At 44.6% G+C, this 15,299-nt stretch overlaps 1 protein-coding gene across 4 annotated transcripts in view; it reads left to right on the forward strand.

Annotated features, from left to right (window-relative positions):
• TMCC2 (transmembrane and coiled-coil domain family 2) overlaps positions 1-15,299 on the forward strand; it is a 127,175-nt gene that overhangs the window by 108,806 nt on the left and 3,070 nt on the right. For all 4 annotated transcript variants that reach the window (XM_089686346.1, XM_089686348.1, XM_089686347.1 and 1 more), the window contains one exon: positions 4,348-4,483. In XM_089686346.1, coding sequence (XP_089542472.1) covers positions 4,348-4,483 — 136 coding nt within the window. The remainder of the gene's footprint in view (positions 1-4,347; positions 4,484-15,299) is intronic.

The following is a 15,299-nucleotide window of genomic DNA, read 5'->3' on the forward strand; positions in this document are numbered from 1 at the left end:
TAATGTTTGAAGGTTTGGTCAGTCACTGTAAAGGACAGGCTCCACTAGGAAGGTCTTAGCAGGTTTGAACAAGGTATAGGGAATCCATGTGTGTGACTTTGGGGTGAATACACTCAGCTCTAATGCTAAAAAGAGAACATAGGAATGCAACTCATGCTGATCTCATTCCCCATGAGGAAAAAGGAGAGTCAAAATGAGTCAACACCTCCATTTGGCTTGGGAACTATGAACAGGTAGAAACCAGTAGAAACCGTGTACCTCCCACTCAGAAAGCTTGTCTGTAGGAAAAGTCAGAGACCAACTCAGGAGGGAAGACTGAAGGGGTCCCTGTTATTGACAGCCTCTAAAAGGACTGAAATTCTGAAATCAGGGTTTGTGGCAGAAAATTCATCCCTAGATACGTAGGAAAAAGGCTGTGCAGGCAAAAGTACAGTGGAGTGCCCAGAGGAAGACAGAGAGTCAGATTGAGGGCAAATGTCTGAGCAGAGGGTACTAGGTCCCTGCAGATAGGGAAGAAGGGTAGGGTGTGCTGTTCACTTATGTCAAAATCAAGGGAGCTCTCAAAGGCAAGGGATTTCAGAAGACTGGCAAATCATTTGAAATCAAATTGTATTGATAATCTACAAATTGTGTCAATATTAAATGACAGCTACTTTGTATAGAACTGAACATCCCAGCAAATTCGGACCAAGAGCTGTTTGCTTGATGCTAAGAGAGCAACTAACTGAATTCCCCCAGTGTTCACAAGGTGATCCTGAGATTGGCTGCCAGATTTTGATGTGAAGCAGCATGTAGCCGGAGATTGATCATGCAGATACTGGTGGCCAGTAACTCTCTCCTAATACAGCAATTAGCTTCTCTATATAGATTCACACAGGGAATTTTGAGACCATTCAAGGTTCTTCTTTTAACTGAAGCCCTAAAGGGAGAGTTTTTTTCTGACCCTTAAAAAGTGTTGGCTGTTTTTAATGTAAACAAATAAATGAGTTTGGACTCTCCTTTGGTCTGTCCTTCCATTGGTGCATGTCTTTTTCAGGTCACTGGGAAGACAGCAGGGGGCCCACATATCATCCAAAGAATCATGGTACCGTTGCAGCTGCTAAGGAGATCCCAGTGAATTAACACCTTAGAGGGGAACCAGTAGGCACTGTAGGCATGTGCCTACAAGTTCCCTTGCTGGGGGGGGGGGGTGCCCATCTGTATGACCATGGGATGATCTTGTAGCGACCCTAATCACCCCCATGCGCTGGGATTTCTTCTAGCAGACATGCCAGGATTCAGTCTGGCATCTCTGCTAAATATACACCAGTGGCATCCGGCAGCAGTTGTTCTGCAAGTGGAAGGATATTTTGTGAAAAATCCAATTCCTGTGTGAGAAGTTAGTGCAGCCAAGGACTTCAGGAGGCAGGCAGGCTGGCAGCATTTTCCGTTGCACCCACTCTAGTTCCAGAGGCAGATCCCTTACAGTAGGCAACGGAGCTGCCCTCTGGTGTTTCTCCTGCCTTCATGGGACAGGAGCGAAGCAGAGGACAGCGGCAGGCAGGTCAGCAGCAAATGAGAGCAGTTGAGCAGACTTTGACTCATAAAAGAAAATGATAATGTAAAAAAGGCAACAATTTATGAAAAAACGGCCCAAAGAGACTCAACTCCAACCTCCAACATTCTTAGGAGCCACAAGTGATGCTGTAAGTGAAATGTGCATTTGGTGAGTTTGAGCTCCATGAAGTGTTGGGAGGCTGGGACTCAGGTAAGCAGGCAAAAGAAACAAAGGGATCTTAGTAAAAAGATAAGATAGTAAAAAACAGCACACATTAACACTTGTTAGGCACACACTTAACCCTTTGATTGCCTTGAGATATTAACCCCTTCCCAGCCAGTGTCATTAGTACAGTGACAGTGTAGACGCTATTTATCTCACACAAACCAATTATTATACTCTTATTGGAATTTATTTTTTTTTACCAAAGACGTGTAGCAGAACACATTTTGGCCTAAATTTATAAAGAAGTTGATTTTTAATTTTTTTTTTATTGGATATGTTTTATAGCAGAAAGTAAAAAAATATTGTTTTTTTTTTAATTTTTGGTCTTTTTGTTTATATAATAAAAAATAAAAAAAACAGTGGTGATCAAATACCACCAAAAGAAAGCTATATTTGTGTGAAAAAAATTACATGAATTTCATTTGGGTACAGTGCTGCATGACTGAGCAGTTGCCAGTTAAAGTAGCGCAGTGCCGAATAGCAAAAAATGGTCTGGTCCAGAGGTGTGTACATTTGAAAAAAAATACTTATCCAAGGGACTAAATCGGGATCCCACTCTACTTGTCCCTCATGACTACTTGTCCTGATAAAAAACCCAAACTGTATTTAAATCTGAGGTGCTTTAGGAATGTCTGGGGCTTTTAAAAATAAAAGGGGCTTTATGGCGACTTAAACTTTTAATGTTTTTAACATTGCGCTGTTTATCTCTCAGGGGAGAGACCTTGCAGTGCGATGAGCATCAATTGGGTGCTCGTCTGAAAAGGGGAGTATCGAGATCTCTTGACGCTCAGCAGAAGCGCATCTGCTGAGCGAGTAAATAAGGCACCGGCCCAATGAGAAAAAAAAAATTTGTGTGTGTTCCACCTTTACCGGGGTGTGTGAAAGCATTCCACCTGGCAAGTAAACCCTTCTACTTGCCCACAACAAGGCTAGATGTTAAAAAAACTACCTGCCCAGCACCCGGTACTGCATGTCTCGAATGTTGGGTGATATAAATTGTACATCCCTGTGGTCATGAAAGGGGTAAAACCTTCCGAAGCTCAAGAGGTTAATAAAGTCTAATTAATGACATAAGTTATATCTATTTGAACAATTTTAACTGAATATGCTATGTCCAGAAATGTACATTAAATAGCATAATTACTAAAGTGCAAGTATCCTATGGTGCCTACAACTTCACTATATTGCCAAAAGTATTAGGCCTTTACACGCACATGAACTTTAATGTCATCCCAGTCTTGGTCTGTAGGGTTCCATATTGAGTTGGCCCACCCTTTGCAGCTATAACGGCTACAACTCTTCTGGGACGGCTGGCCACAAGCTTTAGGAGAGTCCATGGGAATGTTTGACCATTCTTCCAGAAGCGCATTTGGGAGGTCAGGCACTGATGTCGGACGAGAAGTCCTGGTTTGCAGTCTCCGCTCTAATTCATCCCAAAGGTGTTCTGTTGATTTGAGTCATAGTCACTGTATGCCTTCCAGCTGATGTACTTCTATCCACTATTTCTGCCAAGAGCTGGTTTCCTGGCTGCTGTCAGCACTAGGGTTATCGCAGCTCTTTTCCTGGATACACTAATACCCTATCATGCAATATGCCTTTTGTGATGTACTCCTTTGGGCACTAAAAAGATGTTGAAGTCTAAAAAGACTTTTCCTTGCACGCACAAATTAACTGTGCTATGCTTAAGGATTGGCTGAATTTATGAAAACTTATGAAAAACTAAAAAAAATGGTCTGTTCCAGTGATGGATCCTGCCATTTCTGTTCTCAAGAAGCATCCCACCATTCCTGTTGAGGATGTTCCCTCCCCTGAGGGTTCTGTTGATAGACACTTTAAAAGCCTATTGAATGCAACAATTGCTCTCGCTGGTCCTGCCTTACTATCAGCCATTGCGGCTATGTCCATTTGTCAACCTGTTGCTAACTGGTCTGGACAAAAAAAAGAGAACATGATCTTGTCTTTGAGGACCTTATTCTGCTGGACCAGTTGCAGATGTACATGTTTCTTTGGCTTTTCAGCATCAAGTATCCATTTCAAAGGTTTGCAAGGCCGCCAGCTAGTGTTCTGTTACTACTTTTTCAATGTTTTACTAGGTTGATGTTCAGGCATCCAAGCTTCGGCCACAAGATACTTCAAGCTGTCATCTGTGTTTAGGATCGATCATTCCTTTTGTGGGCATGTTTGCTATGTTGTTGCACACTCCTCAGTGTCTTGTATGGTACAATTAAGGTAATGGTAATTTTGACTTACCAGTACATTCCACAACTCGGAGTAACAGAGGACAGAGGGCACAGGTTCCACCCCTTCGGTTCTCTGTTACACCTTACTGCTTGCTACAAAACAGGAGTCCAATGCAGTGGGCAGGGTTTATATAAGGGTACGCTGGGAGTGTTCCCAGAAAATCTTTTGCCATTGTCCAATCACCTGAGGTTAGCATCATATAACCCACGATCTACAACATTCTGTTCTATGTCATGTGCTGTACTCCAAGATAAAAACTTTTGTGGCAAGTCAACATTCCCCATTTGTAATAAAATGTCTTTTTGGTAAAATTGTACTTTCTGATTATTCTACTCTATTTGCAGGTATGAACGTTTGGAAGAGCAGCTTAATGATTTAACAGAATTACATCAGAATGAGATGACTCTGCTTAAACAGGAGTTAGCCAGCATGGAGGAGAAAGTTGCTTATCAGTCATATGAACGTGCCAGAGATATTCAGGTAAAAAATGGTCTAAAAAAAATAGATGTCTTAACACTTTGATAATGGTATGTACTGGTATGTACCCTTTTTACTATTTTATGCATTTGTATTATTAACCTATAAATTTTTGTAAATGCTTTTATAGTCTTTATTTTCCAGTGCTCTTCGTGGGGCCATAATCATTTTTTTTACAGTGTGAGTAGAGCTGCTTGCTATATAGTAGGTTGTAAACTAGGCAATACATATAGCCCATCTACTGGCTATACCACAGCATGTACTAAACTATTTCAGTTTGCCTTAGTACCCTGGGGTGGCAGGCTCAGTAGTTCCTGATCTAGGACCTGGGGTTTAGTTTTCATCTGCAGTCTAGTGTCTGTGCTGCAAAGGCTTTGGGGGTGGTGCCTTGCATTTTTATAATCAGGGCTCTGTTTCCTTTTTTTTACCTTTATAGAAATGTCAAAAAGTGTCATTCAATTTGTTTCTGTGCACCGTAGCTCAGCTACAGTGGATAAAGAACGCAGGCAGGGTGCAATGTAGAGCTGCAAAGTGGTGCAGAAAAATGCAGACATGTTGCATTTTTCCGCACTGTTCTGCCCTGCAGCACATAGAGTGGATCACACAGAAAACCCTTGTTTTTTGTGTGCCCTCGCAGAGAGCTGCGTTTTTTCTTCTACAAAAAAATGCAGGTCTCTGCACAAGTGTAAACCGACCCTAAAGCTGAAGAAGTCCAAACTATTGACCTATTAATCTCACCATATGATTATCAACATACTGTATCTTCCACTGCTTGGAATGCCAAGGAACAGCTTTCTCAGAACTTCACATTCTTGAAGTGGGAAACTGACAGGTGTGGACTTTTTTAGTGGGCAGCACTCTGACCTTTGTCAACAGTTGGTAACACAGGACGTGGATCTAATGACGTCCCATCACAATTGAATGGTTTCAATGTTTATAGTCAGAGAAAGAGACCCACTGCCAGGCTTACTAGATCCTCTGGTTACAAAGACAAGATTTTAGCCTAGGCCAAATAATCTACAGTATGTCCTGTCCATGGCAACTGGGGGAGTCAACTGGTTGCCAATGTCACTTCAAAAACCTTTTACCTTTTGGCCTGGCTGCCTGCTTGCTGTTAGAAATAGGCTCATAGAGCCTATTGTTGATCAGACCACCACTCTCAACCTTAGCTGTGAAATACAGTTTGAATGAGAGCTGTCTGTCTTCAGTTTAAGAATAAGTATTCTGTTGTCTGGCGGGCTGCTGAGTCTGAGGTCTGCTGTGTGCAAGGTACATTTAATAAAATATTTCATATGATTATTACAACATATAATTAAATAAAATGTTATAGGTTATAATTTATAGAAGTATGAATAGCTCATAATATGCTGCAACAAGCCATATGCTCTCTTCCAGGGCTTTTGTTTGTCAGAGAATAGGTGCAGGAACTCGTGGACTTTGATGACCCCCCATCCCCTTTGTGGCCCATAGGGTAGAATAGCAATGTGGTGTGTTGTGTGTGCAGTGTCATATGGTGCGTTTGGCCACTAACAGTAGTAGGGTTTTAAAGAGGCATAGGTAAATAAAAGTGTGTAACTCACAGAGTGGCAGGGTTTAGGGGTGCTTTACGCACGGGGTGCAAGGTTCAGGAGTGTATAACACAGAGTAGAAGGGTTCAGGAGTGTATCACACACAGGGTTCAAGAGTGCATTATATGCATGGTACAAGGTTCAGGACTGTCTTATGGACCAGTTTCAGGATGCAGGAGTGTGTTATGCACAGACAGCAGGGTTCAGAGGTGCATTACGCACTGTGACTTCAGGACTGCACTATGAAGGGTACAGGAGTGCACTGCGCACAGACTACAGGGTTCAGGAGTGCACTTCATGAGTGCAGTACATGGAAAGTGCAGGGTTCAGGAGTGTGCTACTTATGGAATGCAAAGTTAAGGCCGTGTCTCCACCACTTGTTAGAACTAAGCCACATATACTATCTAAGAGGTTAATGAAACAGTCAAAAAGACATAACTATTAATACAGTTATGTAGATAACTGGCTGTATCAAGGTGCTAGGCAAACTCAAAGCTGAATAGCCAATGAGTCCCAGTATACAGTCAGGTCCATAAATATTGGGACATCGACACAATTCTAACATTTTTGGCTCTATAAACCACCATGATGGATTTGAAATGAAACAAACAAGACGTGCTTTAACTGCAGACTGTCAGCTTTCCAACCAAAGAGTTTTTTAAGGGAAAGAAGTGGAATGTTATGCAATGGCCACGTCAATCACCTGACCTGAATCCGATTGAGCATGCATTTCACTTGCTGAAGACAAAACTGAAGAGAAAATGCCCCAAGAACAAGCAGGAACTGAAGACAGTTGCAGTAGAGGCCTGGCATAGCATCACCAGGACTGAAACCCAGCGTCTGGTGATGTCTATGCATTCCAGACTTCAGGCTGTAATTGACTGCAAAGGATTTGCATCCAAGTATTAAAAAGTGAAAGTTTGATTTATGATTATTATTCTGTCCCATTACTTTTTGTCCCTTAACAAGTGGGAGGCACATATGCAAACTGTTGTAATTTCTACACCGTTCATCTGATTTGGATATACCCTCAAATTAAAGCTGAAAGTCTGCAGTTAAAGCACATCTTGTTCGTTTAATTTCAAATCCATTGTGGTGGTGTATAGAGCCAAAAATTTTAGAATTGTGTTGATGTCCCAATATTTATGGACCTGACTGTATGTACATTATAACCTCAATGGCACTATCAATGACCAAAGTAGCAGGTCAAGAGGTCCAAATGGCACATATGGGTCTAAATATATTAGAGCAGTCTATAAAAAAATTGCCAGATGGCTGTCATCATCAGTATTATATACACATATTCCAATCTGAAAACCATAGATATAGATAACAAAAACTGTCTACTGTGGTTCTGTGCTGGAAAATGGGCTAAATCAAAACACGTGAAAAAACTCAAATAATGATTTTAGTTGTATGCATGCAACCACCCAGATTTTACAGCCTCATGCTAAATGGTGCTGTTCTGAACCAACATCAGGTATAGAAATAATTAATAAGATATAAGATAGGTCATCGCAGATTCATATGAATAATGAAGCATTTCTCTTTGTAAAGGCCATTGGATGGCAGATTCTATAAATCAAGATTGTATGCGGTTTAGATATGAATATTTGAGTATACACTCATTCTCAAGTACAAAAGCACTTGTGCGTCTCCATGGAGGAATTAAAGTAGATCCACAAGTGTCTTGATTCAAATAAATGTGAGGCTTGGCATTCAAAACCCAAAATCAACTAAATGGAGTCCCCTCATATATTGCCACATATCCTATCATGTAAGGGATTTAATAAACTGTATGTCCTCCAGTAGTTATATACAAGTTTAATTAGCCATATATATGGCCATCTGTATGACTATATAGAAATAATCAATGAGTACACCTAACAGGAGGTCCTAAAGCTCCCAGGATCATAAATTAGATGGTGTTCCAAACATGTAAATCTCACAGTACACAGGCATGAAGCACCCTGGTGTCAAACAGGTCAAGTATGTCAAATCCAAAGATATATTCCAAAACATGTATTCAGTAAAGTGTTAAAGAAAAAAACCCTTTGATACTTCATCCAACCTAGTGAGCAGTAGACAGAATGAGGGTCATCCAGGGAAGAGCCGACAAATTACAGTGTTAATAAAAGACTTGTATTACATCTCATGTGTCTGTTGCAAAAAGTGGCTAGCGAGATGCACTGCAGAGCGTGATCTGTTTCATTGTTAATATGAACGATTTTCTCAAGTGCCTTAATCCCTTAGTAGGTGTTCTAATCCCCATCCACATTATGCAAAACTTTAAAAAAAAGCGTTTTGCCTTTAGTTATACACTCACCGGCCACTTTATTAAGTACACCTGTTCAATTGCTTAGAACCCCAAATTGCTAATCAGCCAATCACATGGCAGCAACTCAATGCATTTAGGCATCTAGATGTGGTGAAGACGACTTGCTGAAGTTCAAACCGAGCATCAGAATAGAGAAGAAAGGTGATTTAAGTGACTTTGAACGTGGCATGATTGTTGGGGCCAGACGGGCTGGTCTGAGATTTTCACATACAACCATATCTAGGGTTGACAGAGAATGGTCTGTAAAAGAGAAAATATCCAGTAACCGGCACTTGAGTGGACAAAAATGTCTTATTGATGACAGAGGAAAATGGGCATTCGATTTCAGCTGCATTATTCAGATGGTAGGGTCAGAATTTGGCATAAACAGTATGAAAGCATGGATCCATCCAGTTTAGGCTGGTGGTGGCAGTGTAATAGTGTAGGGGATAATTTCTTTGCACTAGCAAGGTGTACCTAATAAAGGTGCCAGTGTGTGTACTTTAAATGTACCACGATAGTGAACTGGTTAATTCAGCTACACGGGCTGAAGAATCATCAGCATCCAAAACACTTCTAGGAATGCCAGATCCCAAATCCCCAAGTTTGCTCTGTGACGCCACCCTCCAGCCTGTAGGTCACTACCAGTGGATAAATCCACAGAGAACACCAAGGGACCAGGCATTCAATACTCCTGGAACATTCTTTGGCTAGCATATGTCAGGGATCCCGGCCGCTCGGAGGTGCACGCATGCGCAGATTGCCGACACGCACTAGCCGGCGAGCACTGAGACTTAGGCGGCCGTGCAGGTGCACTAGTGATAGCGAGTGCGCGCCTGTCACCAATGAGAGCACAGAGCCCTGATCCTGATACTGTTGTCCTCTCCTGCTCTGACCCTTGGCTCATCCTGACCATTCTCTGTCTGATCCTATTGCCTGACCTCCTGTTGCTGAACCCAGCTTGTGTCCTGATTATTCTTTGCCTGCCATTCTGTACTGTCTGCTCCGCTGTTACCAACCCGGCCTGTCTGACTCCGTTATACCTCTTCACATCTGGCTCTTACCTGCTATACACCATTGGCGGCTGCCTTTACCACAGCTGGTGTTACTCGGGGGTCGCGACCTGGTCTCAGGCTGCTTCAAGTCCATCCCCACCATCAGGGGCTCTGGTGAACCAGCAGACTGAGGCTTAGACTCCGCACCCTGAGGGACTCCGGCCTGTGGGTCACTAGAGGCTACCGTCAGTCGGCTCATGACAGAACCATAAGGCCATGACTGAGCCAGGAAGAGGCCCCTCACCTCTGGGTGAAATATGCCAGCACCTGGCGGCACTTACCCAGGCGGTGAAAACACTTCAAGAGGGGTACACACATCTGGAAGGGCGTATCCAGACCCTAACCGGACCAACAGCCACGCCAGCAGCCACGGCGGGTCCACCCCCGGCCCGGGACTCCGCAGAACCCTCTGCTGGAGCAGTGCTCACCATTCCTCCACCTGAACCTCGGGTACCAACCCCTGAGCGTTTTAATGGGGATCGGAAGAAGTTCAGGGCCTTCCAGAACTCCTGCCTGCTATATTTTGACCTCCAACCCCGAACCTTTTCTTCGGAATCTGTAAGAGTAGGGTTTATTATATCTTTATTGCAGGGAGAACCTCAAGGCTGGGCTCATCGGTTGATGGAGGATCATCATTCAAGTTTAGACTCGTGTCGTCTTTCTTCAAAGCAATGGCACAACTCTATGACGACCCACAGCGACTCTGCATTCCCTGCAACAAGGCCGCCAGGCAGCAGAAGATTATGCGGCCAAATTCAAGTGCTAGAGTGGGGACACACAGTGGAACGACGCAGCTCTGCATCACCAATTTCGTTTGGGCCTGTCCGACCCACTTAAGGACGAGCTGGCCAGAGTAGGCATTCCTGACACTCTGGAGGATTTGATTCGCGTGGCCATTCAAATCGACTGCAGGCTGCGGGAACACCGGCAGAAAAGAGCCAACCTAAATTCTAGGCCAACATGGGTGTTACCCCGGGTTAAACAACGGAACTCACCTAGCTGTGCCTGTTTCGTTCCAGCTCCCTGGAAGAATCGTACCAGTGACAGCCATTATTGATTCGGGAGCCTGTAGCTGCTTTATCAACCTTGGCTTTGCAGCTCATCAGCAGATTCCATTGCAGACCAAAGAGCGGGGCCTGAATATATTTTTGGCGGATGGGTCTCGGATAAAGTCCGGGTTGGTGAATCGAAAACCCCCCCCGATCCACACTACGATAACTGGGCACCATCAGGAATTCCTCCGCTTGGACGCCATCGCGTCTCCCCTGTTTCCAGTATTCCTGGGACTTCCTTGGCTACGAGCCCATGACCCTCACATTGACTGGAAAACAGGCACAATTCAGTTTAGGTCTCCTTATTGCCAAGAACATTGTTGCCTCAAGACACCCGGAGTCACTCAGTCCCTGTGCTGTGTGACCACGAATGAAGAATTAATCCAAGCTATCCCTTCGGCCTACCACTCCTACCTTGATGTTTTTAACCCACGGGGAGCGGACATCCTTCCCCCACATCGGACATATGATTGCCCAATAGATCTCCTTCCAGGGTCGGAGATTCCTTTTGGCCGGATTTTTCCCCTATCAGAGCGGGAGTTGGGGGCATTGAAAGAATACATCGATGAGAGTCCGCCCGTCCACATCACCAGCGGGGGCCGGAATATTTTTGTAGAGAAGAAAGATCAGTCGCTGAGACCCTGTGTGGACTACCAGGAATTGAACAAAGTGACAGTGAAGAATCGCTACCCTCTCCCTTTGGTCCCCGAATTGTTCCAGAGACTAAAGGCGGCCTCTATTTTTACAAAGCTGGATCTTCTGGGCGCCTATAACTTGGTCCATATCCGTGAAGGGAATGAGTGGAAGACAGCCTTTCGCACCCGATTTGGGCACTTTGAGTACCTGGTTATGCCATTCGGGCTGTGCAATGCCCCAGCGACCTTTCAACACTTCGTAAATGACATCTTCAAGGATTATCTGGATATCTTTGTGATTGTCTATCTTGATGATATTTTAATTTTCTCTCCATCCTTGGAAACACATTGAGGTCACGTCAAGAGCGTGCTGGAGCGGCTCCGCCAGCACGGATTGTATGCCAAGGCGGAGAAATGCAGCTTCGAGCAAGACAGTATCCAGTTTCTGGGGTTAATCATCTCCACCTCGGGGATTGCCATGGATCCCCAGAAGATCTCCGCAATTCTGGAGTGGCCAGTTCCTGCAGACAAAAAGGGGGTTCAGCGGTTTATTGGTTTCGCGAATTTTTACAGAAAATTCATCAAGAATTTCTCAGGCCTGGTCTCTCCTATCACCTAGCTTACCAAATCAGGGATACGCTTTCAATGGAAACCAGAAGCGCAGGCAGCCTTCGAGACCCTGAAAAAGTTATTCAAGGCAGCTCCCATATTAAGTCACCCGGATGCATCCCTGCCATATATCCTGGAGGTAGACGCATCCGAAAATGGGTGCTATCCTGTCGCAAAGAAGCGGCATAAAAGAACTTATGCATCCAGTATCCTTCTTCTCCAGGAAGCTCACCCCGGCGGAGAGAAACTATGACATTGGAGATCGGGGACTCCTGGCAATCAAAGCCGCGCTAGAAGAATGGAGATACTTATTGGAAGGAGCCCTGCACCCAGTCTTGATCTACACAGACCCCAAAGAAACTCCGAAACCCGATACCATTTTGCCAGTAACTTCCTGCTACTACAGTCATAGCTCCTGTCCAAGCTACAAGCAGCATCTATGGGGACCCCAATCCATCTGAAATCTCGGTGCAAAACAGAGAAGGATTATTATGGAAGGGGGAACAGATTGTGGTTCCTGAGGAAGTTTGAACCCTGGTCTTGGGCTACTGTCACGACCATCCATTGGCAGGGCACTTCGGAATAGGCAAAACATTAGAGCTAACCCAGCGCACATTTTGGTGGCCAAGTATGGCCAAGGACTGTGAAATTTATGTCAAAACCTGTGCCATCTGTAACAGGAGTAAGCCTACACGGAGTAAATTCTGGGGGCTACTACGACCCTTACCAGTACCCGACAGACCCTGGAGTATGGTGTCTATAGATTTCATTGTAGAACTGCCACCTTCTCAAAGCCACACAGCAATATTCGTGGTGGTTGACCGCTTATCCAAGATGGCTCACTTTCTGCCGCTCAGGAATACACCATCGGCTTCCAAGACCGCTCAACTCTTCATCAAAGAAGTAGTAAGGCTTCATGGAGTTCCTAGAAACATAGTATCAGATCGGGGAGTTCAATTCACGTTGAAATTCTGGAGAGCCTTGTGTGAAATGCTGGAGATCAAGCTGTCAATCTCCTCGGCATACCACCCGCAGACAAATGGGCAGACGGAGCGGACCAACCAGACGTTGGAGCAGTACCTCAGGTGCTATACCTCTTTCCTTCAGGACAATTGGTTGGCACTCCTGCCTCTAGCTGAATTTGCCTATAACAATGCAAACCACTCTGCCACCAAGCAGTCGCCATTTTATGCCAACTATGTGTTCCATCCCACTTTTCTTCCGGATCTGATTCCAGAAAACTCAGTACCTGCAGCTGAAGATACCGTAAACGTTTTCTCATCCAACAACAAATTACTACAGGAAGCAGTAACAAAGGCCCAGGAGGATAATAAGAAAGCATTCAATAAAAGGAGAAAGGGGGAATTGGTCATATGCCCAGGAGATCAGGTTTGGTTAGCAACAACCAACCTGAGGATGGCTTGCCCATCAAAGAAGTTGGCACCCAAGTTCATAGGGTCTTTTCCAGTAAAACGAAAGATCAACGAGGTAGCTTTTGAATTGGCACTGCCTGAGTCTTTTCGGATACATTCAGTGTTCCACGTAACCCTGTTGAAACCTGCAACTCCAGATCCTTTCCCAGATTGCAGATCAAGACCTCTGGTAGCCTTGGACATTGATGGAGAAGAAGAGTTTGAGGTGGAGGCAATTGTGGATTGCAGAAGGAGAGGAGGCCGGGTACAATACCTGATTAAATGGAAAGGCTATGGCCTGGAGGAAAATTCATGGGAACAAGCCCAAAACGTCCACGCTCCCAGATTGATTTGAGAGATTCACCGCAACCATCCAAAAAGGAGAGGTCAGTTGAGCATCCGGATGCTGCCCGTAGGGGGGGGGGCAATGTCAGGGATCCCGGCTGCTCGGAGGTGCGCGCATGCGCAGATTGCCGACACGCACTAGCCGGCAAGCACTGAGACTTAGGCGACCGCGGCGCGAGTGCGCGCCTGTCACCAATGAGAGCACAGGGTGCCCTATTTAAAACAGCCCTGTGCATCTCCAAATCACCTTATGATCTTGTTCCTGTGTTCCTGTGTTCCTGATTGTCCTGTACTCCTGACTGCCTTGTTGCCGACCCAGCCTGATCCTGATACTGTTGTCCTCTCCTGCTCTGACCCTTGGCTCGTCCTGACCATTCTCTGCCTGATCCTATTGCCTGACCTCCTGTTGCTGAACCCGGCTTGTGACCTGATTATTCTTTGCCTGCCATTCTGTACTGTCTGCTGCGCTGTTACCAACCCGGCCTGGTAACGTTATACTCCGTTATACCTCTTCACATCTGACTCTTATCTGCTTGTGTTACTCGGGGGTCGCGACCTGGTCTCAGGCTGCTTCAAGTCCATCCCCACCATCAGGGGCTCTGGTGAACCAGCAGACCGAGGCTTAGACTCCGCGCCCTGAGGGACTCCGGCCTGTGGGTCACTAGAGGCTACCGTCAGTCGGCTCATGACAGCATATCTCTACGAGAAAGTGAAGACAGGTGGGCCAGACAAGTATGACCTTTTATACAATGATCTCTTTCCTTTTTTTATTTTTGTTGTTAAAATGAATTAAAAGCAGATCTCCAGATACAGACAACTTTATAAATTATTAAGTGTAAAAAAAAAATTACCTCTAGACAAGTGTGTTTTCAGGGCTGATTGCTTCTATTTACTGTGGAAATCATAAATTTGTACGTGTTGGATACTACAGATTGTACTTACGTTGCTGTGGCTTCAGCTCTCATAGAAGGAAGCGATCAGTTTATCTGCCCCATCTCGCCCCTTGTCCATTCACAGAATGCCTTGTATTCTTTGAACCAAAACCTGGTCTTTGGTTTCATGAAGTTTTTGTGTGGATGTTACAATTTCTGCTGAAGCCAGTTGTGGACACAAGATCCTACAGACAATTGTGCGATTAGGTTCTAGAATGTAACTGCCTGTGTTGGGTGTCCTTTCTGCTATGGGCCTGTTTTCCCACAGTTAAGATGTGTTCTCCTTTATAAAGGATACCTTTCTGTCATTCCCACTTTATTGGTGGTTATTACTTCCGAACTTGTTCACTACATGCAGGAGTATACCTTCTAGTAGGCTGTGCGTTCTGGTTTGCCTAGTGTCCATTCTCCAAGAGGCAGCAGTTATACCCCATACCTTAGAAGACTGTCTGTGCCCCCCAATTAACAAATGGATAAAAGAGATTTTATGGTGGGTACAAAAAATTGTTTTTCTAAATTGTTATTTACACTGTTATTCAGGTTTCATAGCATGCCTTAAAGCAGGCAACCTTATATTTCAGGCAGTCCAAGACAAGTCAGTTAAAGTGATACTAAAGTTAAAAACATTTTTTGCCTTAATGCATTCCTTGCATTAATATAAAAAAAGTTTTCTATTTCTCTTTCCTCCCTCTTCCCTATGAGATCCCGCGCTGTGCAAAGCTGCATTTTTTCTCTTTCTCTTCACACAGGAGTCGAGCAGCAGCAGGAGCCATTGGCTCCTGCTGCTGTCAATTGAATGCTGTGAGGAGGACACACAGCTCGGGAGTGAGCAGACACCGTGTGCCCTCATAACAAATGGCTTGCTATGGGGACACACGAAGAAGAGGAGGATCC

Source organism: Staurois parvus, unplaced genomic scaffold, assembly GCF_062004578.1.
Source record: "Staurois parvus isolate SC_StPar_1 unplaced genomic scaffold, SC_StPar_1.0 ptg000395l, whole genome shotgun sequence".
NCBI lineage: Eukaryota > Metazoa > Chordata > Amphibia > Anura > Ranidae > Staurois > Staurois parvus.